The sequence below is a fragment of the Anopheles funestus genome, chromosome 3RL (genome assembly GCF_943734845.2).
Source record: "Anopheles funestus chromosome 3RL, idAnoFuneDA-416_04, whole genome shotgun sequence".
NCBI lineage: Eukaryota > Metazoa > Arthropoda > Insecta > Diptera > Culicidae > Anopheles > Anopheles funestus.
In genome coordinates this window covers 33,013,768-33,036,493 of record NC_064599.1, presented here as the reverse complement: position 1 = coordinate 33,036,493, position 22,726 = coordinate 33,013,768, and the positions used below count along the sequence as shown (strand labels likewise).

Below are 22,726 nucleotides of genomic sequence, written 5' to 3'. Positions count from 1 at the left end.
AGGTTTTTACGTATGTAATGGTCCCATGGGTGTTAACACGAGTCTAAACTTGGTAAAGCAATTGCGGACATTCGTTTTTTTGGTTCTTGCATTGCCTACGAAAACTATGTGAATTTTCGAGTATTATTTTCCCCAAGAATGTGGAAAGGAATTTTTTCTGTTAGTGTCTTCCTTTTTTGCCACATGTGGTGCCACAGTTAAACATTTGAATAAAATACCAATTATGTTAATGGTAAGGGATTTTGCTACAATCCTCCCTTTTCGGGTTTCGGAACCGAGAAATGGCAATGTTTGTAAGTAAGGACGGTTTGCAAACGTGTTGATTTGGTGATTTGAGCATGTATGATTTCGATACACGGCGTGAAGGAAAAGAAAGCTACACAATAAAATTCACTCCTGGCATTCATACGAAACAAAACCACTGCGTCACGTGTTTCACCTGTTGCAGATCGCCTGTGTATTACCCTTAAACCGTCCGTAAAGGCGCCGGTACCGGCAAGCCGGTAGAAAAGGTGATAGGTTTACGCACAAGCAACACGATATGAAGTGCTTATTGAATTGTGAAATCAAAATCAACTTCAATCCCAAGCTGTCTTGCTGTCCGACCAACCCATTCCCCCCAAACGAGCCCCCAGACGACTTTCAATAATCGAAAGACGATGAAACTTGTTCATCAGCTTACTGACAGACTCGGTTGCAATTGCCCTTCAGGCTCATTTTCGAGAATTTTTCACACAAACACAGGACAACATTAAAGGAAAAAAAAACAACCGAATCATAACGGACCCGCAAAAGCAACACTGTGAAGGCATGCACGGATGCTACCAAGGATGTGCATTTTTATCGCGCCAAACGATCCTGCCGTGTGGGAATTGGGAAGAGACGGAACAGAACATCCCGAAAACCCTACTATTGCTGCTGCTGCTGGTGCAGCAGGAGAGTTTGTCGAATGTTTATAAATTATTGACATCATCTTCAACATTTTTATAGCATTATGAATTATTAATTCCAATGAGACTACAAAAACCCGATCCACTCGAGGCAGGGCTCGTCCGACGAGACGCAGTTTCTTATCAATTTTTCCGTACCAGCGCCATCAATTTTAACTTCCCGAATATTCCCGTTTTTGTTTTGTGTATCTTGGGTTTTGAAGTTTTGATTCGAATTTTGTGCATTTATGGTTAGTTTTGTACGTTGCAGCTTTGTAGCTGCTTTCTTTTAAGTTTTTATTCCGTTAGTTAACTCTCTTGACTTTAAACAACATTCACCGGAACCGTTTAGAGATTTTGTGGACATACAAATGTACTCGTTGCAGAAATTGTACGACTTGCGTCTTTTATTGCAAAGGGAGCTTGCGATTCGACATATCAAATGGCTACCAATCTTTACAAACTCCCAAAGGATATCGGATGTCTCGAGGGTGTCGCACGAATTTTCTTCAGAATTCACCCGAAAATCCACCCGATAAGCAGCGATCCTCAAAGTTCCCATTTGGAGCCGATCATGCGTCTTTTTAATTTATGTGTACGCGCAACTTTACAGTAAATTTCCTAAGAAAACTCATACTCGGCCATGTCCACACATTGCAATTGCACTCCAGGGTGGTGTACGATTTCCCACTGTCCCGAGCAAGTCAATGTGGTTTCGATACTCAAGTACTACCCGGTCGAGAGTCGTTCATCGGTATTGTCGTCCGAAACATTCTTCATTTCGTTTCGATTTCTTCACCCCCCGTTCTCAATCAAATTCAGAATCGCATCGTTTTGCTGCTACCATGCACTGATAATGTTGATTGTTGAGGTACGGAAAAATATGAATTTCTGATATCTTGGTTTTTCCGCAGGTACTACGGATGACTTCCATATTTTGGGCACGAAAACCTGTGCTTTTGGTTATTGCCGTACAACTCCAACTTCTTGTGGACAAACGCTGCGACAAAGTGTAAACAGCAACATAATAAATCATTTCAAAATGTTCAACTCTTTGCCCAAAATGCGTACCAAAAAGGCGAGGACCTCGGAGTAAAACTGGTGCAGCGGTAAAGGTGAAAAGATCGTATGGAATGCTCGATGTGTAACGAATTTTTTTGTTTGCCTTCTGGTGCCAAGCACTACAGTGCGTTCGTCGCTTTTGCGACGTTCTTCGAGTTGACATTTCGCTCCCGTTTCGTAAGGTGCTCGAAGGTGCCTGCCATTCGCTAGTAATCACGAAGCAGGAAGCAAAGGTAAAAACTGAAGTGAAATATCCACTCGTTGCTTTTTTTGTATATTCCTCCAACCGAAGTAGCCCACTGGTAAAGATCGCTGATCACCGATTGCCGATTGTTTTAGGGCGGAAAATTGTGCAGACTATCGGCAACGGTACGGCATGTCGTAGATAGGTGCCCATTTTTGGTTATACTCCCGCCAGCCAGAACCACTCATAACCGATTAAGGCAGGCTGCTGGAAGGCCTCAGCCCCAGAAGCTCCCTCGTTCGAAAGCAGGGATGAATCCGACTAAAAGCGTTCTACCGCCCCAGTATAGACATTCCATTCGTCCGTTTTTTTTTCTCCTCTTCGTTCCAAATCGCGTCTCATACGTTCAGCATATCGATCAGCTACCGGGGACCGTGACCCGTGGGAATTACAGCGCGCTAGCCCGCAATTGAGGCGCTCTGGAATTGTTCTCCCATGGAAACCGAAGAATGGATACGATGCTTAAGGTGTGATGTGTTTGCTCGTCGATCATCGCCCGAAACTGACACTTCTCGCACGTCTTTAGCGTTTTTTTTTTTTGGTTGCAAACTTCATCGCTACCGATTAAGTGCATATTTACGTCTTGCGAGCTCCTTTTACGCAACTGGGAAGTCTTACCGGTGCTTACGATTTGCCACCACTTAAAGATCAATATTGCATTATGCGCAAGATGCAATTGCATCGAAATAGCCTCGGAAACGGAAACAAGAAATGGCTCAGCGTGAGGAATGTATCAAGCGAAGAGAAAACTACAACAAAATGTACAGAAAAAAACGCGCCTCAACGTCGAAAGGAACGCAAACAAAATGTTGACATATTTATTTGTCCAGACGGTGCTGTGTTCCAAATTTTTCCGATGACATCATGCCTGCGTTCGATGCAAAGCGACAACACCGTACACCGTGGCATGCTGAATGGGTCACTATTGATTGAAACGATGCAATGTCAACCAACGTGCAGCATATGGTGACTGAGCTATTGGAATTCCTGTCTTTTTCTTCTTCTGTGAGGAATTGTGCTTTTGGACAAAAATTCATAAAACCCAAAAAACACGCACTCCTTCAATGCAGACGATCAACCAGGACATGCAGGAGGAAAAGGATATCCTATCTATGATGGTGTATATTCTCACATGCAAGTGCACAATGTAGAAAACAGTAACCATGTGGCGATTCACACCCAACGGCAAAAGATATGTATCATCCTCTGTCCAGGGGTTAGGTCTGAACCATTAGTCTGCACTGGTTCATGGTCATGGTACGTGCCATCGGAAATATGTGCAAGAAGGCAAGTAAACAGGCACATCTTTTCGGACAAAACTATCGCAATGTGCCAGAAGGATATTTCTTCCTTAGTTTTGGAGCACGTTTTGTTGGAAGTCTCCTGCCGTGATGTACTGTTCCGAGTAATCCTTGAAAAGACACAATCCATTCCAAACGCTTTCAAGCAACTTGTGTGACATTGAACAATTTGCTGTCAATTTTCCTATCTTTAATATGTTATTTAACTTACATTATTTACTTTTAATTCTATATTTATGTTACTTTGAAAGTTCATCAAAATATGAATAAACTTTAATGCCTTCAGTTATTTTTCTAATTAGTTATTATCAGTTCAATTTACGATCATTCAATCAACTTCGCTTTTTTAACTTTTGAACAAATATTTACAAGTTCTTTTAAGTCCAAAAATCAAACTTCTGATATCGTTATTAACGATATTATTTATTGTTATTTGATTAAACTCCAGGACAGCTCCATTCGGGTTTTGCCAAAAACCTAACTGGCAGTCTCCCGCAGGGATCCGAGCGCCCTTATAAACGCGAAACCCCGCAAGATTGTGATCGATTGTGATCTCACCTGTCGTTGGTGTTACGAACAACCGGTGGTGGCCTTTAGCGTGACCGTGAGCGTTAGCTTTTTGGGGGCAGCACCCTTTCCCTCCATCCATCTTCCTCCAAACAACCCACCAATCACGCGGTTAGTATAAATATTTATCAATTTGAACATTGATAAATTAATTGTAAATTAATTAAATTGATTTGTACGTGATTTTGGCAAGTTTTTGCACCGTTTCTTCAGGCTGGTCGTGTTTCTTTAGCGCTCGGAAATCTGCGAAACATTCTTCCCGGTGCGTGTGGTGCGTCTACGGGGGCCTGAACCAAAGTTCGATCGAATCGTACGGTTCAATTGCAATTCTCTGCGTGTATTTCGGACCGTTTGTTAATAACGAGTGCAAAAAAGGGAGGGCGCTGAACAAACCGTTCACGCATTGTCAATTGAGACAAACGCGCGGAAGAACCCCTGACCGCTTTTGCTGGTCAATGGGAAATTGATCAACCTTTGGAGATGGACGGTCTGTCAAATTCCTTGGAGGAAGTTGTACACACTCCTCCAGCACACCGGTATGGGCGCTTAAAGCGGGATAAGGAATTGTGGAGAAGTAAAAATTCAATTAGAACATTTTTCTGAAGTGCGTCCAATGCACACGGTGCGTGCGTTGGGTTTGAGTGCTCAAAATTTTCGATCCTCGCCCGCTTAAAAACTCCGTCTCCAGCTCGCGTACACACGTGAAATCAAGTGCAGCCGGGTTAGCATCTTCATTCAAGACTCGTCGCCGTACCGAAGTAGTAGGAATTGGTGAATCAAAAAAAAAAAAGAAGGAAAAGCAACAGTAAAAAACACACGACGAAACCAGAGCGACGGAACTGTCGCATGGTTCATTTCGTCTTAAATTATAATTAATTAATGAGATTCCTTTTCACTACTCGCTCGCACACATTGGTCTTAGGCATCGGAATTCACCCGTTCGATGGTGGAAATTGAGGATGGCATGGAGGAGGAGGCTAGGAAAGGGTTTAGAGTGTAACGAGGTAGTGAAGAAGATGTCACTTCTGCCTGAATCTCTCAACTCCGAGCTGCAACAGAGCAGTGCATAAGAGACTCAAACCATGTCCACGTTGTCTCCCGGGGATTTTCAAGCGCATGGAACGGAGCTCAAAAACAAAAACCTTCGCTTCGGAAGCCTTTTGTTAACTGCAGTTGCCCGATCTTTTCCCCACAGTACCTCTCCATTTCAGCTTTCATCTAGCATTTGCGAAGGATTTTTTTTGTTTTGTGCTTCAACGCTACTGTTTGTTCATTTTGCACGAGCACACATCGGGACACATTTAGAGATCCTCAAATCCATACGCATTGTCGCAAGGCAGACAGTTTGTGGTGCAAAACTGTTGCGAACTGGCAAGGCTGTTAACGTCATCGGCGTTGAAAATGACGTTGACGCTGGCAACGGCTGAATGCACTCGGTGGCGTTTTCTTGGGACGTTTTATTTTTCTCGCTCTCTTTTGCGATTCGCTTGCTTTTCGGTCAACCCGAAAATTGAGTGCCGGCGATGTGTGTGACGCGAATAATTTCACAGTTTGTCTGCACACTAAACAAAAGCAGCAAAAAAAAACCTTTAAACGATCTCAAAACGCCTTGCCAAATGTGGCAACTCCCGTACGGAGTTGTTCGATTCCGTTTCACTAAACGTAGATGATCACAATCGAGCTTTTTGCTTTCTGTTCCGTTTATCGAAAGATACACACACACACACACCGTGAATTACTGTGTTACGCTTTTTTGTGATAAACAGAAATTGGCCATTAAAAACGTTAAAAACTTGGAGCGGCCAGTGTGAGGTTTATGATTCATTTATCTTGTAGAAAATATCCAGCACGACAACAACAACAACAACAAAAAGGTCAACCGACGGGTGACACAAAACCAATGGAGACCAACATCCTCCGATACGGCCCAACCGAACGGTGGCCAAATGTGTAGAGAAATGGCAAGCGAGATTGGCCGCGCTAATGAACGCTGATTTGACGCGATGGGAATACAACTGATGGAAGCGAAAAATGGCAAACCCCAAAAACCATCGGTCCATTTTCACCCCCGGCTTTCCGTGCCGTCGTTCCCCAGAGGAATTGACTGGAAACTGGAACTCATTTGATGAAAACGAAGCGTGCCGGATGGTTTAAGGCCGTAAGTAATGCTGTTGCTGATTTTGTGCGAATGAAAAGAGACCAATCGGTAATTGAAATTTTTGTCCGTAACAAAAGTTTGATTCCCGATGGACAATTTTATTTCTCGTTCGAAGTGAACGAAATGTAGGGCAGTAGATTGGGGCAGGAAATAATGTCTGATGTTTTCTGTTTTCTTTAACACTTTTAGGCCACCCATTACTAATTTTTATTTAGCTTTTCGGTCAGTTCCAGCCGGTATCATAATGAGGCTTGCTTTACAACATAATCCATCGAGATGGAGATTTCACGCACATAATGAGATGTAAATGAGCCGACCCTTAAAAGCAACAAACATGGATGATCTTTTGCTTCAAGCTTATACTATTGATCGTTAAATTATAATCTTCTTCTAAGGCTTGAATCTTCCCAACACAGAAAAACACACACAAAAAAAGTTAAATAAATAAATCACACACAAAAATACTTTCCTCTTCCTTTCTCTCTGTCCATCTCAATACTTGTCCCTTGGGAACGTGCCTTAACAAAGCCTTTACCTTCGGTCCACCATAAAGCTCATAAATAAATAAAAACCTAAACACACGGCCAAACACACTTGTTTGACTCCTTCAAAGCATCACCCAAACTTTCATTCAATAAGTCAAACACCTTGTAACCCTTGTTTGAACATCTTGGAAATGTCGTTGGAGGGGACACGTTTTGGAATGCTTATTGTTTTTCTTCTCTCCTTAACGGTCCTTAATGTTGCTGTTTTTGTTTTTTTTGGTTGTCACTTTGCTTACCTGACTTGCCGGCGGATATGTGTAGCCAAATTGAGCGTATGCGGCCATTATTCCTGTGTGTTCCTTTGTTTTTGCTTCAATCTACTACTACGTTCCCACACGATTTTCTCTTCTGGCACAATGGCATAAATTGGTTTTATAGTATGATACAGATCGATTTGCACTATTTTTGCCCCTTTTTTCTCCTGTTGCGAATACGTTCGTGGTTGTTTCTATTGTGACTCAATTTCACGTATAACTTCCACCAATACAGCCTAATGCACAATCACTACCGAAACACATAAATATCCAACATGTTCCGTAACGGACCCGAAGGTACACTACTCCATTACCAAAAAGGTCTTATCGTACCGTAGCCGACATTACGGGGACTTTGTCACCGTTGCGGTCGTCGTATCCTTTGGCGCCAATTGCACGGCGGGATACATGATCCTGTCCGGCTTGTACACTTTCACCCCGCAACACACACACGCACTCACGCACCACGGCAGGAAACCGACGTTAGGCCAACCAGGAATCTTAGGCACCAATATGGCAGACAGACGCAATAGAAGACATCCAGCGTTGGATTTCTTAATGTATCGTTCTTATGCTATCCTTGGGATCATTATTGTTTTTCTTCTGTTTGCTTCTTCTTCTTTTGAATGTGGATCACCTTGCCACAAGCGTAGGATTTTTGCTTCTGGACAGTTTTTTGCGAGATGAAGGTCTTCGAATGTCTTAGACACTTCCTGGTTGGAAGTGAGAACACTTTATTACTGGAACAACTTAATCGAAATTAGGACTCAATTCGACAAGAATGTCACTTGCTTGTCACACAAATTCACGACAGAGAGGGAACAATAACTTTATAACAAAAATTTTAACAAATTGCTATTCAAAAAAACTGAGGTTCGGGAGTCGTATATTGAAACACCTGAACAAACGCATAGAACAATGAACCATAACTAACGTAATGCATCTACTACTGTTGCTGCTTCTAGAAGGTAGTAGATCCTAGCGTAACAACAAACTATAATTGGAGCACTAAACCGAACTAGAACGTAACTTGGTCAAGCTCTCTAAAGTGGCGACTTGTGGTGCGCTGAAAAGTGACTCGCGACCGGTGTGTACGATGTTGTTTTCCTGTTTTCGTCTAACTCGCCGGGTTGAGAAGCGGGAAAAAAAGGCCCCGGAACCGGGATACTTTGATGACTCTTCCACACCGATACTGTTTGGTGTTCCAACGGTAGGCAACGGTATTGTCGTTGCCAAGCAGCAGAAAGGATGCTGCTAAACGTTGATTTTGCTCACAGAGAAGTTCCTCTAGTAGGCGGTGTAGTTTCTCTTTCTCATATGCGTTCCTTCATTTTTGCACACACTCGCGCTCTCTCCCTCTCTCAGGCGCGCGCTTTTGCGTTAAAATGCGTTATCAAACCGAATCAACTCATTTACACTTTGCTCACATTTAAAACTCCTCGCATTTGCTGTGTTCACTCGCGTTTTGTTGTTCTTTGAAGATGCACGGAATCCGGTGCTGTTCACACTGGTGATATCAAAACAAAATCTTCACGAAACCGATTGAGGCTTGGTAGAAAGCATTTCTCCCAACAATCCACTGCAAGGTTTTGCGTGGGTGTGAGACACGGGACACACTTTCCAGCACGAGGATGGAAATGGGTGGAAACGTACACAATCACATATATGTATATATACACACACACGCGCACAAGCACACATACACACGCGCGCACGAGTTGCCGAATTGAGAAAATGCGCAAATACAAAAAAAATAACAAGCCAACCGGGCCCGAAAGGAAATGTTTTTCCCAAACAGAACAGTCGTAAACACGTACCGATTTGGTGGTTCGTGCGTATCAAAACGCGCGCAGCAACGATGCGCACTTGATCACGTTTTGCCAGAAACTGAATTTCTCCCCAAAAACTGGCTCGTGTGCAGCACCGGCCAGTCCGATGGTAAAACCGGAAAAACCGTACCGGTACCAAATGGGGCGTTCACGTGCACGGGCCAATCAGCGTACAATACATAGCGCGCGATAGTCACGCCCCCCGATTCGAGCGAATGATTTGTGCGTAAGCCACGCCTAACGCTCCTAGTCAATGCACCAACAACGGGGGAGAATGATGGCTTTCGTTTGTGCAAAGAGCGATCAAAGGCGAAAGAGCAAGAGAGAAAGAGAGAAGAAAATCTCCTATTCTCACGAATCGCACTCATCGCTCCCGTATTCTCGCGCGCGCTCGCTCTCTTTCTCTCTCTCTGCCACGCTTGGGATAGGGTTGTGGAAAAAGGAAAAACCGATCGGTTTAGGGGGTTTTCCGTAACCCTGCACATCGCACCACTTGGTACGGTGCGAACTTTATCGCGCGCGCGATTGCGCGCCTATTCCGATGGTGGTGGTGCGCAAAAAGGAAACAAAACCAAAACGAAACATTTCATTCATGCGCTCGATTCGGTGCTCAATGGGGCTTTTTTGGGAAGGTGAAGCGTGGCTCAAAACCACCTTTTTTCGGCATGCGAATAGTAAAAAAAACCTTCATGTTCGGTTCGTATGGAATCAGAAAAGGATACTCTCACAGCATCCGAACACCGTGGATGAATCTGTGGCTGAAGGATACGGATTCTCGCAGACTCTCGCAGACCGTTTGCGATTCTCGCACCGAATGTCCTGGAGGACATTCGGAGTCTGCCTGAATAGGAAGCTGGAGAGAATCTCTGTTCCATCCTCAAATCTCAAACGTGAACAGTATCGTGAAAACAAAGCGCCAGGATACGACGGTTGATAAGATTCCCAGTCAGTTCCCGCCGGATCATTCAGACGAACGGTGGAAACGTTCTTGCGTTGATGCCGACAAGCAAGGAAGACGCGTGTCTCTCGTGAAGGCGGAGTACCGAAACCAAAACATTCCCATCCGAGCACATGCACAGCCACATAAATCACGACCGAAACGACCGACTGTCCGAACGAGCCTGCGGAAAGTGGGTTTAGAGTTTGATTGAAGGGAGTGAGGACGTTCCGTACTTGTTTTCGTGGGGGGGGCAACGAGGTTTTTGCTAAGGGGAAATTGAATACTACTATGACATAACATGGGCTGTAGACAATCCTTTTCCTATTTCCACACCATCCATCACCACTTACCCCCCACTACGAGATTTCCGTTCAAGCTGTGGACGAAAATGGCATTCGCCTTTCGTCACCAACGGGCAACGGAGAGCAACTTTCGCTTCCGATTCTTGGTCCTTCGAGTTGCAAACAGACAACAGAGCAAAGTATCCCTTGTTTCTGCTCGTGAGGATAAAGGGACACCATCTATCCTGTTATCCCTTATCCCTTTGCTACTAAGCCGTTGAGTACACGGGAAGGAGGAGGATGGGGATGAACCAAGAGTTTTAAATTGAACATGTGTAGATTTATCGTGCTTGTGTCCCTTTTCATCTTTCTGTTATAAATTTATCTCTATCAACATTTTCTTGCTTTTACGTTTTTGCTTTTGCTCACAAATTGGAGCTAAAAATGGTTCAAAGTTCTTGAAACATTTTTCATAATTTGAATAGAAAATGTGCAAGAATTGTTATTTGTTGCATATTTTTTCCTCAAATTTTTCTATTTGATGCTATAAATTTTATCATCATCAAACATCGCACTTGAGTTTCTCTATCATTCGTTACTATTGCAATAACGTTTATGTTTGTCGTGACTGAGATGATGAAGCAGTATTAAGTTTGTACACTAAACTCAATCACTGTTGAACAAATGCAAACCGTACCGAGGACACGTAAGAATAAGCAAAAGAAAAATGCATGCAGAACGAGGAAAAACGTTGTTGTCAACCTTTTTTTGTTCCCTCCCTCCCACGGCCGCTACTTCAAATCAAACAATATTGAAATTGTCATTCGCATGTCATTCCCGTCCATGTTCATTTACATGTTGTATTAAGCTAGTCTGTGTGGACATGGAAAAAAAATGGCATGTAGGCACTGTGCGGAAAACAACATGGGTAAAGTGATACTTTGCCTACTGATGTTTGCTAATACTTGATCGCATTTTCACCCGATCGATAGCAAATTGGTGTGAGTGACAAAATCAATACGAATACTTTTTTCGATAGTGTGATAGTGGCGGTAGTGCAGTTTCGGGGGAATTTTGATAGTCATTTTTTTGTACAATTTCTATTGAAAATATTTAACACTTTTATCTTCTTTTTATTTCTATTTTATTCTCAGTATCTTACAAGAAACATAAACTATCTCTGATGTTGGAATGTGAGTATTTTTATATGTATATAAAAATTATACATTTCAAAATATTATTTAAAATTAATTAAATGTCAAATACTTTCCCCTTTCCAAAAACATATTACTTTGTTCATTCTTGATAAAGCTTAGAATTGACGAACCTTGTCCAAACATCGATGAATGAATAAAAACTTAAAGAATTATAGAGACTTAAAGAAAAAGTTTCAGAGTTATTTATAAACGTTTTGCAAAGTTATTAAAGTTATAATCATGGTTATGATAGTATGATTTATTTTGATACAATATTTAATCACACTTTGCAAAGCCAACTTTTGATATGAGAATATTAAAAAGATAAACTTTAAAAGATGAAAGATAAATAGTTGCTACTCCAGCTGCAACAATTAAGCAGAAAAATGGTTTGAATTTTATTTTTGATTTTTGTTTTAAATTTCTTATTTTACTCTTATCGACCAAACTGTTTTGCTTATCAAATAATTATAAAATTATAAGCTTTTAAAAGCTGCAAAAATATTTCTTTTCGTGTTTTCTTAATCATGTTGACTGTAAAACCCACCCAAAGGAACAAAGCCATAATGTCGCAGAACATTTCTTGAACAACTTTTTTCATACATATCAAAACGAATTTTTAATTGTTTTTGAAATATTTTCTGTATTAATGAAAATATCTTCTTTGAAGAATAAAAAAATAATGTCATCTATTTGCATCTCAATTAACACATCAACTGAACAACACTTTCCGTATTTATTGAACACTTAACCGCATCGCTTTGTTCAAACAAGATTGCCATTGCTGTTTTCCGACTTACACGTCCCATTTCGCGTTAAATAATTGTTACATTCAAAACCAAAACTGATGCTTCGGACGTCAGAGTTCTACACAAACACACAAAAAAGCCCCAGATATGAAACACCCAAGTGGCAGCAAAAATCCAATTCCCTGCCCGCAAAACCCGACGAGTGTGTGAGTGCGAAATAAAATAATCCCATCAAATGGCGATTAACATCATCTTTACATCGTCTAACTTAATCCGATGAGTAAACAAATTTTTATCCCACTGAGGCGCGTATCGCTTTTCTGCTTCTGTTTCCCTTGAACCCGATTTGTTCCCGTACATTGCTGTTGGGTTTTTTTTCATCTTTTCGGTGCTCCACCGATCCGATTGGTATGTTCGTCGAATAAAAGGACACGCTTTTGGTAGAGAGAAAGCAAAAAAAAAGGTCAACCAAACCCTTGACAAGGACAATGATGGCGTTGATGATGATGATTGCACTCCCTTGAGGAACAATTCCGGACAGGAAAGTAAATATAGTTTACCCTAGCTGTGAACCAACCCGTGGTCCTTAGATGAGCTGTTACGGAGCATATGGCAGTTCCGAACCATCATTGTCGTTTCACATTTGTGTGTGCTAAAACATTTGCAATTGGATTTTTTTTGCTGTTGTGTGCGCTTGAATTGCGTTTGCTTATCCCCGCTGAAAGGCTGCGTTTGTTATAGTGGCTGCCTTATCCTTCTGGCGAAAGCGGTTGCACTGTGTGAGCGCAGCAACTTTACCATCTCATCGGTGCTTGATCCTTGCAACAGCAGCAGCAGCATGAAGAGCAATGGGCGACCGATATCCCCGAGATCTCATTTCCAGGTGACACGAAACAACACTTATTTGCTTGCACAATGAAGAGCGAGAGTGGTTAGCTCTTTAGCCGAGCCCATCCCCTTTGCCGTTCAAGTGCTTTTGCTTTTTCTCGGTCTCCGGGGCCTTTGCTGGGCTGGGAAGGACTGCCGCTACTGACTGCCTTTAGGCCAAGGGTGAAAAATCCCATTGCAACGACTCTACGCTTGCTTTTTTGTTTGTTACCATTCCGTTGGCACAATTTGGCCCAACCGCATCCGTACATGGGTGGAAAGATTTTTATTTTTATGCTTTGTTTCAACACGGTTTTGGCACGGAATGTGGTATCTGGCCCTAGTGCTAGATGGGAGGGCTATGAACTAGTTGAACCTTTTGCGTCATCCCTTCAGTTTCGCCAAAAGTCTTTGCTAAAAGTAATCCATGCCAGTGGATAAATGGGAAGGGAAAATTCCATTTACCTTCGGGAGTTGCTGTGCTACTTGCTTTAACTGCCCGCCCGGTTGAACTTGGCTGGTGTGAAATGGTGAAATGGTGACAACAGTTAGGAAAATTTGCTTACGCACTTTTTTTGTTTTTCTCGACTGCCCAGTGTGCGTTACCTAGCGTTACATCGTGCCATGTGAAGAACATTTGTATTAGTTTGAAACAAAAGGGAAGATTTTTTATTTCACTAAGGACGAATTTAATTGTACAAAGTTTTATCAAACATAAACATTTTTGTACGATGAAATTTGTTTAATAAATTTACAGGGTTTTTGTATCCAAATGGTAAACTTTTAGTAATTTCTCGATTCTTTTCAAGTTGAACTAGAATGTGTTTAGTTGGAACTGGAATTCTTTCCTTTTTGTGCAAGAAGAACTTAAGCTGCTTGAAAAACCTTCTCTTTTCACAAATTTTGTACAGCTATCAGTGTGTTATATTAAAAATGTTTCAAAATATTCGATTTAAACTTGTAAATGTTTCAGTTGGAAGTTGGAAGAATTCCACGAAAATTGACTCCAAATATAGCAATCAAAAAATTATATTTTTGTCATCTAAACCACTTGATTAACTTATTTAATTTAATAAATAAAAGCACATAAACTTAAAATTTAAGTAGTTAAACACACATTAGCTACAAAAGTAATTTGAATAATTCATTTGAAAACACTATATTAATATTTCTATCGTTTAACAATTTAGGTTATTATTGTTTAAAAGAAATTCAAAATTTGACTTTGAAAAGAAAAATCTGTTTCAGAAATATGTGATAATAATTAAGCAAAACATGTACAAACAGCTAGGTTGCCTTGTGCATCAAAAAACCTTCCAATCACTAGTATGACCGACGGTAGTCGATGGCCCTCCAACTCCAAGATAGCAAAATGGATGTACTCCCGACCAGTAACCGTAGTAGTACCCAAGAGTGGTCAGAAATCGTAAAATCTCGTTAGATCGTTGTTTCGAGATAAGCGATTGCCATTCATCCCAATCAACGCATGCACCTCGAACAGTTTGCCGAGTAAACTGACCAAACCCGTGGGCGACTCACCCTGGCCAGTGTGTGGTAGTGGTAGTGGCAAAGTGCACCGACGGTTGAATCCGACGAAACAAGTGTACATTTTCACAGATATTACCTGGCCGGTTAGAAGTCGTGCCTGGTAGTCAACGTTTCCTGCGACACAGATCGAAAGTCCTTCTCAAAGGAAGACCAAAAATCGCAGTACGATAAAGCGGTAGCTCTGTGTGTTGTGTATGATGCATAGCATACGGTGCCCTCGGACAGGGATTGTGCCGGACACACACAAAACCGATTTCCACTTCTTAATTCAATCGATTTTACTCCCACTCCCGTCCTGTACAATGGGACAAAGACGAGATGGGCCCACGGTTCTTCGATTGATTGCCATCGTAGTGTCGATTGAATAGTGTATTTCTCCCCAACCGTGGAGTCGTTCGTCGTACGTGGAACAGGGAATTTGCGGACATTCGATACGGCAAATTGATCCACTTATGTATCTATCGCTCTATTGCCTCGGTCTCTCACAATATGTCCGCCGTGATGGTCGTTTTCGGGCAATCCCGAGTACGCTGGAGATGGAGCGTGTCTAAGGCCATACCATACCGTGATGCCACGGTTATCGGAAGGTTTGAGCAAGCCCGTTCAAGCATAAGTCATAACATCGTACCAATGATTGGTCGCCTATTCGCTAGGGATATTCGTGCGGACGGCACTCGATCGACGGAAATTGGGAAAGTGGATCCAATTTCCTCTTTCCCCCAGAAAACGAAAAGCAATTGTGTCTTTTTGGATTGGAAGCAATGGAATTTGATTACCATACAAACGAAATCACAACTTACTAGGTACGGCTGTTCGAAATGGTGTCCTAATAGAAGGTATTTTATCGTACGACTGATGTTTATTTCACGGTAAATTAGGTTAACCACAATGGACGAACTAAGGATTGTGATAAATGATGACAATGTTTGCAATCATTTGTTTTAGTTGTTTTTTTTTTAACTGTTTTAGCAAACAGATTCTTGGTTTAACATTTTTCCATTCTTTTCATAAGCTTTTTTGATGGTTTACATTTATTTCCTAATTTATTATTTTAATAAGCAAGTTGTTACATCTGTTATTGGCATGCTCTCGATTAACCTAAAGCTTGCCCAAAAATGCCCCAAAGAATTTATTTACCCAGAATCTCCAGCTGGTCATATTTTGCTTTGTCTAAATTCTTTACAAATTTTCTTGTGGTCGACCTAACCATTAAGGTAACAATATTATTTAGACCACATAGCTCAATCTTCTGTTCTGTTGATCGCTCTGTTTACCACCAACGTCGCGCGGTGAAAACAAAAATGGAACAGCACAGATGATCATTATTTTGCTTCTAAGAAGGTAAATATCCTGCTGCACCTACCTCGATGTCAATTTGTCCACTCTCACATTTGTCCCATGTTCTCTGGTAGGCTTTTCGCATGTTGTTAACCCGAGTGCCAAAAACAAACAAACGATCGCGCATCGTCCGAAACCGTGTGGGAAAGGTGCTGGGAAACGGTACACTTCCTTCTAGCGAAGGACCTTTTTTCGCTCATGAAAAATGATCTAAACCAAATGGAACGTGAGCAGTGAAACGTGCTCGTAAAAGTGTCGTCTCATTTCGAACCGGGATCAGAAAAATTTCAAAACAAAGAAACACCACTGAGATGATCATGCCAGCCGGGTTGACCTAAAAATCACCCACAGCAAATAAAATGAGAAGAATTTTGCCACATCGGTCGAGGCACGCAGTACGTTCAACAATGGGCTGCCATAATGGGTCACAGTGTGAACGAGATCAAAACATAACCAAAGGAATGAAAGAAAAAAAAACCAACCAGTCAATCTAAGTGGTCAACAGCTAGAAGTGTGTGTGTGTGTCAAGGCAGTGGAATTCAGCTAGAGAAAAGGCAAATAAAACGAATTGCATCTTCGCATCATAAACCCAAAAGGACCCAAAACATAAAACAAATCTGGAAGACACTTTCAATCCCTAACACTCCCGTCGATGGTCCCGGCGATGAATGGGTCAAAGGGATCTTTGTTTTTTTTTGTTACTTCATTCTTCTGGACATTTTTATTCTGAACACAGAATAGTAAAACATGTGCGTGCCAATGTGCGCAAAAAAAGGTGAAGAAATAGGAAAAAACGGGGGAAAAAAGCTCAACCTCGGGACGTGTGAGGTCCGTAGTGAAAATCTGGCCAGTGTGGTAAAATAATCAACAGCGAGGCTGAGGCGCACACTAAAGGCGAGTAAATGAAACGAGATGGAAGAGTGAAAAAAACAAATCCGAAAACTTAATTTATGTTTGCTCTTTTATTGTTCTGTAGCAACGGGTGATTTACAATGGGGGAACATTTCGATTTTTTTGTTGTTGTTGCTCGTTTTGCTTTGTACAATCTGCACCACTGCACTGGTTCCAAATGTGTCCTCTTCGGGGACCACATTGCGATCTTTGTCCCGTTTTTGCAAATTTCTCTCCTTTTGCTCCTTTTTTAGTGGACGTGTGTTAAAGTAGTGCAATTCTGTGTTGCATGTTGCGCTTTTGCTTTTTTTGCCCAGTTTTACTTCGGGCGGAAGCATATGAGATTTGTGGTTGAACGTTGGACACGGCTGAATGGTCGCGCAGGTTCACATTTTTACACCATTTTTTTGCCTCCACTGTGTGTGTTTTGCTTCGGTATTCGGTTCACGCCGGTCCTATGTGCTACTTTCGCTAGACGAAAGGCTTATTGTAATCAGCGTAAATTGAAACCTGACTTAAATTGCATTTTTATTCTTGCCGGTGGCTTACCGGTGACATTCGGTACGGTGGGAATCCTGTTGCTATATATTGAACAACATTAAGGTGGACATTTTATTGACCATTGGTTTTCGATGCAGAAAATAGACAACAAAGGGTTTGTTTCAATTGCAATGTCAAGTTTTGTTCTACTATGTAATGCATTTTTTTAAATAGAATAAACTGTGGTACAGTTTGCAGTGGCTGTAGAAAGGGTCTTATAAAATATAGAGAGTAGAGAGGAGTTCTGAAATGTAAATTAAAATTTCAGCAAAGTTATTAACTTGTTGAAGATTTTAAGTGAAATCACTGATAAGAACAAACAACTCAGCTAATCTTAAGAAAATAAACACATGAAGAAGAATACATTCAAAAAAGATTAATTTTCTACGCTTTTTATGGACAACAACCTTAAATATAGGCGGCCCAGTGATGTATGTGATATACGCCGCAGGCACACACGGCAGGACCGGGGATCAAATCCCATTCGAACCGTAGCACGGACTGGCCGCTACATGTTAAAAATAAGTCTAGAAGGCCAGAATTGGCAAGCATGACGTGTAAGGTCGTTAAGCCACTTCAGCCAGGTCGTCAAGAACTTCAAATATTAGATCCACATTCTTTTTACTTTCAAGAGTACAAGAAAAATATTGAAAAGGGACAAAAATTTAGGTTTTTGTAGGACATACTTCGGAATGTTGTAAAAATTTAGTCTAAAACTAGTCAAATGTTGTAAAAATTTAGTCTAAATTTAGTCAAAAATCATAGGAAGGAGAAAATTATTATGCATAAAGAAGCTAGAGACTAACACTTTTAGTACTAACGGGAATAATGAAGATATCTGTCATTATAATCTGGTGATAATGAAGATATCGTTATCTATCATAAAGTAATGGAGAATGATTAAAGTAGGTAAAATTGATTTTTGAATGAAATTACTTTACTCCTGTAAAAGCAATTGATTTTTTATTAAAACTAATAGCTTTTATATCGTAAGGAATTTCTGATGGAAAATGCTACTTACGTTTTAGAGAAATTGTTTGTAGTTATCGATTTCCAAACCGTAAGTTATTATTGTGAGTAAAACGCGTTTGAAGATTGAAGACGCGTGGTTATTGATAAATATGAAGTATCTTTTGTAACTGGGCCTTCGTTATTTGTTGCGAATTACCAGTTATTTTTGAGACCAGCATCTTTGAGAAATATAATTTAAAAAATACTCAACTTGCAATGCTGGCTTTATACCTCATTTTAGTATTAGTTTCAATTTGGTGGATTTAACTCAAATAACAAAAAAATGAATTTAAAAAAACTCCTACTTCGTATAAATAATGTTAACACATGATACAGTTTTGCAACACATACACGTTGGAAAATTTACCAGAGAAACATTGTGACGAAATCGGACCGGACGGAAGCGTCAATTCCGGTCAGCTAATTAAACGCTTTTATCCCAACATCCGTACGGTAGCCCTGATGAGGATGAGGCCTCCCCTGATTGACCCGGGGAGAAAGAGCTGATGGATTAATTAATTAATCATAAATCATAAACATAAAATTAATGATCCTATAAAACCGAAAGACGTAACAAGAAAAAAGCTTCTGCCGTGGTACGCTACGGATGATGTTTCGGATCTTTTTTTCCCCCCAACCGTTATGCGAATCCCGGTCGCTGGTTTGCTGTTTAAGGGTGCTTCCCGTTTACTTGTTTTTTTTTTCGTCTTCTTTCCTTCCACTAGAGTACCATTTCCGCTAGCTGAAAATTTGGCTCAAAGACGCAACGGAACCTTTTACCTTTGACCAACCAATCGTTCGGCTACTGGAGTCTGGAACCACACACACACGTCTATATAAAAATGGGCCCCACGAACCGGATACCGGCGACGGAGAATGGGGCGAAACAATCAAATTTATTACACAAATTTCCTCTCAAGAAAAGCGCTACCGAAAGAAAAACAATGAGTACCGGGCCTGGCACAGCCGGGAACAGTGCGTCTGTGGTGCTTAATTTTGTTTGTTTTGCCCAGTGATGGTTAAAGTTTAATGTTTCTTCCCTTTTATGACGCATAATCGATTGACCTTTCTCGATTGGTAAAAGAAGAGGCGCAGGACGTTTTTATTTAGGACGTTCGATTTAGGTCTTCTGCTCAAAAAACAAGTTTCATCAAACGAAAGTCATCAGTAATCAAAGAATTTTATGTAGTTATTTTATTTTTAAACAATTTACTCTGTTGGACTAGAATTCATACAACATTTATGATAAAAATATTTAATGTAAAATAAAATAATTGCTATTACTAAAATCATTTAACAAACCGAGTATGGCCGGGATAAGGCAAAGTACAAGGAGGAAATGCCTTGTGATTATTATACACTTCTGCATTTTAAGGCTGACAATACGGCTAAATGGCGTAATAATTAATCATAAATAAATAAATAAATAAAATAAAATCATTTACCATCACATCTTCAGAACGATGATGATAAAATGTATGAAAAATTCAAACAATTTGTCCTACAAATCGTATCTTTTGAGTTTCGTCGATGCTATAGGAAATGTTATCGTCTATCAAGATCACTTATCATCGTTGCGAATGTTTACTTATCGCATCAATATGCGTTACAAACATTCACAAAACGATACGTCTCGTCTTTAAACAAAAACCAGAGCAAACACCTTGCGATTAGAGTCTGAATAAAAGAAAAAAATCAATACAAAACCACCTCAGCTTACCGCATGATCAAAACCTTATGAATCATTTAATCGTTTACCAACAGTAAGATCTTTATTTACTCTACTCCGTCGGAGGTACCTTCGTCGAGAATTTGCGCAAACTGAGCATCATTGAAACACCTTTTCCCGGACTGGACTGCACAAAAAAAGATGAAGACCGGAAATACCGAACAAGCTTTGGTATTTATCTTGCCCTTTCGATCGATTGCCTGCAATCATTCCGTAATGATGGCGTCAGACAAATCCGACGAAAATCTTTCCTCTTTTTTGCAAAATCTCAATCCATCTTAAGCCTGCATCCGACGGAAGGAGCCTTTTTGGCAGAAGATTCTCCAGAGCCGTACACTACTTTAATGGACGCTTGCGTTGGGCATGAGCAATGGAAATGGGTCTCGGGAAAATCGGATTAAATTTACCACAACAACAAAGACGTCAACATGCGGACGGGACACCCGGGATTCCGAAAGGTGGTGCATCTGCAGTTGGGTTGTGCGTACAGATGCAGACAACCAAAAAAATAGGGAGAAAGGATGCATCGACGCCGTTGCACCGGACAAAACCCTGAAATTCGAGACGCTCAATAGTGGACAAGGATGCGAAAACCGTGACAGTGTGGAGAGACTTTTTCTCCAGTCCGAATGGTCACCGGTGATGTGTCTTTCATTAGGCGTTACCCTTTTTGCGATTCTTCTACCTAGTGCTGCTACCTAGATTCCTGCTTAGAGCGTGTCCTTGTTCCGTGCGGTTTCCCCGTCCTTTCCTCTCGAATACCATCGTTGGAATCTTTCCGATTGGATTGGGAAAGTTTTTTTCTTGCCGCGCTTTCGTGCGTTCGAAATGAAAGCGATTCAAAGATCGTTAGGAATCGGTTTTCGTCTGTCGTCAAAGTGGATTAGCAGCGATGGGAACCGATTCGTCGACGACGATGAGGACGACTCTACCGAGAATGTACGCAGGTCCTTCAACAGCCGGCAGGTACGAATGATTGGCATGGGGGAAAAACTTTAACAGCCCAGAACCAAAGGTTGATTTGTACGCGAGTGGCGTATCCTTATCATGGGGCGTAAACATTCGGTAAATGAATTAAAGATAACAAAGTAAACAACCGGCCCCGTCAAATATCAATTTCCACACACAAATGTGTACCGCGCGTGTGTGTGTGTGTGCGAGCTCAATATGTTCGGCCGTTCCAGGCGGACGGAACCGAGACGGTTGGCCGTTGTTAAGCGATCACTTGACGATCGATCGCAGGACAACCAAAAAAAAAATGTGAATGATGGGGACGCACGACGGACGGCATCTTATGTGTGCCTCCGGGGGCCGTGTGTGCATGAGCGACCAATATTGATTGCTTGCCTGTCGCTGTCGTCGCCATCGCAACTGCGCGGTGGCGCGGCAATGCGAAGAAGATGAAGCGCGCAGTTGGCGGCAGTTGACAAGGCACTAGATTATCAATAAAAGTGCCGCACTTCTTTTTTTTTATTCTCAATCGACTCTCCTCAATCATCAGCCCTTTTGCTGCGCTATTGGGCTGCCTGTCACACCGTTCCGGCAAAACCGAACTGCGTTCGACTGCGTGTTTGCTGTTCGGCGGGTCGCCTTCATAACGGACGGTGTGACACAACGATCGTGAGTGAGTAGGAAGAAATCGTGAAAAGTATTTCGAACGCCTTTGATGACGATGATGTATTACCTTGACGTTTGACGAACCAGAACCTGGGGGAACCCCCCTCCCCCGTTGCTGTCGCGGTTGTCGATACGGACGCAAAACCGAAACGATGCCGCCCCGTCGTCCAACACCTTTACGCGGGTTGTGGATAGGTATGGACGATAGGACTCGTTTTTTTTATTAATTTGGAGGAGGAAATTGATTATGATCGAATATCTATCGATGGTTCCAATGGGAAGGTAGCTCAAAGGGAGCAATTAAGTAATTAACAGTATTCAAAGCCAACGCCAATTAGAGCACCGATTTTTGATCGTAGCCAACATACAACCTTTGTAGACTTTGTTTGTTTTTTTTGCGAAGGGCGGTTTAATGCTTTGTATTTAGGAAAACATTGTTGAGAATTGGTGGGATTTCCAGCAACCTTGAGGTGAGTGATGAGAACCGTATTATGATCGATAAAGTGGGGCATCCAATTTTGATGCCACTAAAACGCAAAACTGGTGGCAGTTTTTTTAATACACAATGTTATCACAGGGTATCACAAGATAAGGATAGTAAATAGAAAACGTGAAATTAATCAGCTTGCTTAATCTGCTTAGAAAAGTCGATTAAAAAGAGTAATAAGTAATTAAATATGTAGAGTTTATTTTAATTGTCTATAGTTGAAAACAAGGCAAAACTCATCTTGCTACTCACGAGTAATGCAATAATCGGTAATTTTATTTTATTTTCTACCCTAAAAAAGAAGAAGAAGAAGGACTAATATAGTTGAAGGATACAAGAGTCAGTTCACAATTTGAATTTGCTGCTTTTTTGATACATTGAAACAGTATTCGTGACGTTGCTTGAAAGAAATATTATGGAAAATAACAGTTGTGCTTGAAGACTCTTTTGAAAAGAATCATTGATATCAATAATCAGATGAAATACACCTGATGTACAAATTTACGTTTTTGGGAGCGTGTTTGAGGTTAGAACCCATACGAATCCACGGTTAATCGCGATGCAACCATAAGATCATATTGAATTACATTAGAAAAATGGTCTGTATGATTGAAAAAAAATCTTCTACTTCATGTGAAAAAAA

The 22,726-nt window shown here is 41.2% G+C and overlaps 1 protein-coding gene across 2 annotated transcripts in view; it reads right to left on the bottom strand.

The window, feature by feature from the left end:
- LOC125770836 (homeobox protein araucan-like) overlaps positions 1 to 22,726 on the bottom strand; it is a 112,844-nt gene that overhangs the window by 73,925 nt on the left and 16,193 nt on the right. Inside the window, exon 1 of one of the 2 annotated variants that reach the window (XM_049440848.1) lies at positions 7,043 to 8,983. The exons of the other annotated variant lie outside the window; for it this stretch is intronic. Within the exon in view, the coding sequence (XP_049296805.1) occupies positions 7,043 to 7,090 (48 nt within the window). The 5' untranslated portion in view covers positions 7,091 to 8,983. Of the gene's footprint in view, positions 1 to 7,042; positions 8,984 to 22,726 lie in introns of those variants that run through there. 2 annotated transcript variants of the gene reach the window in all.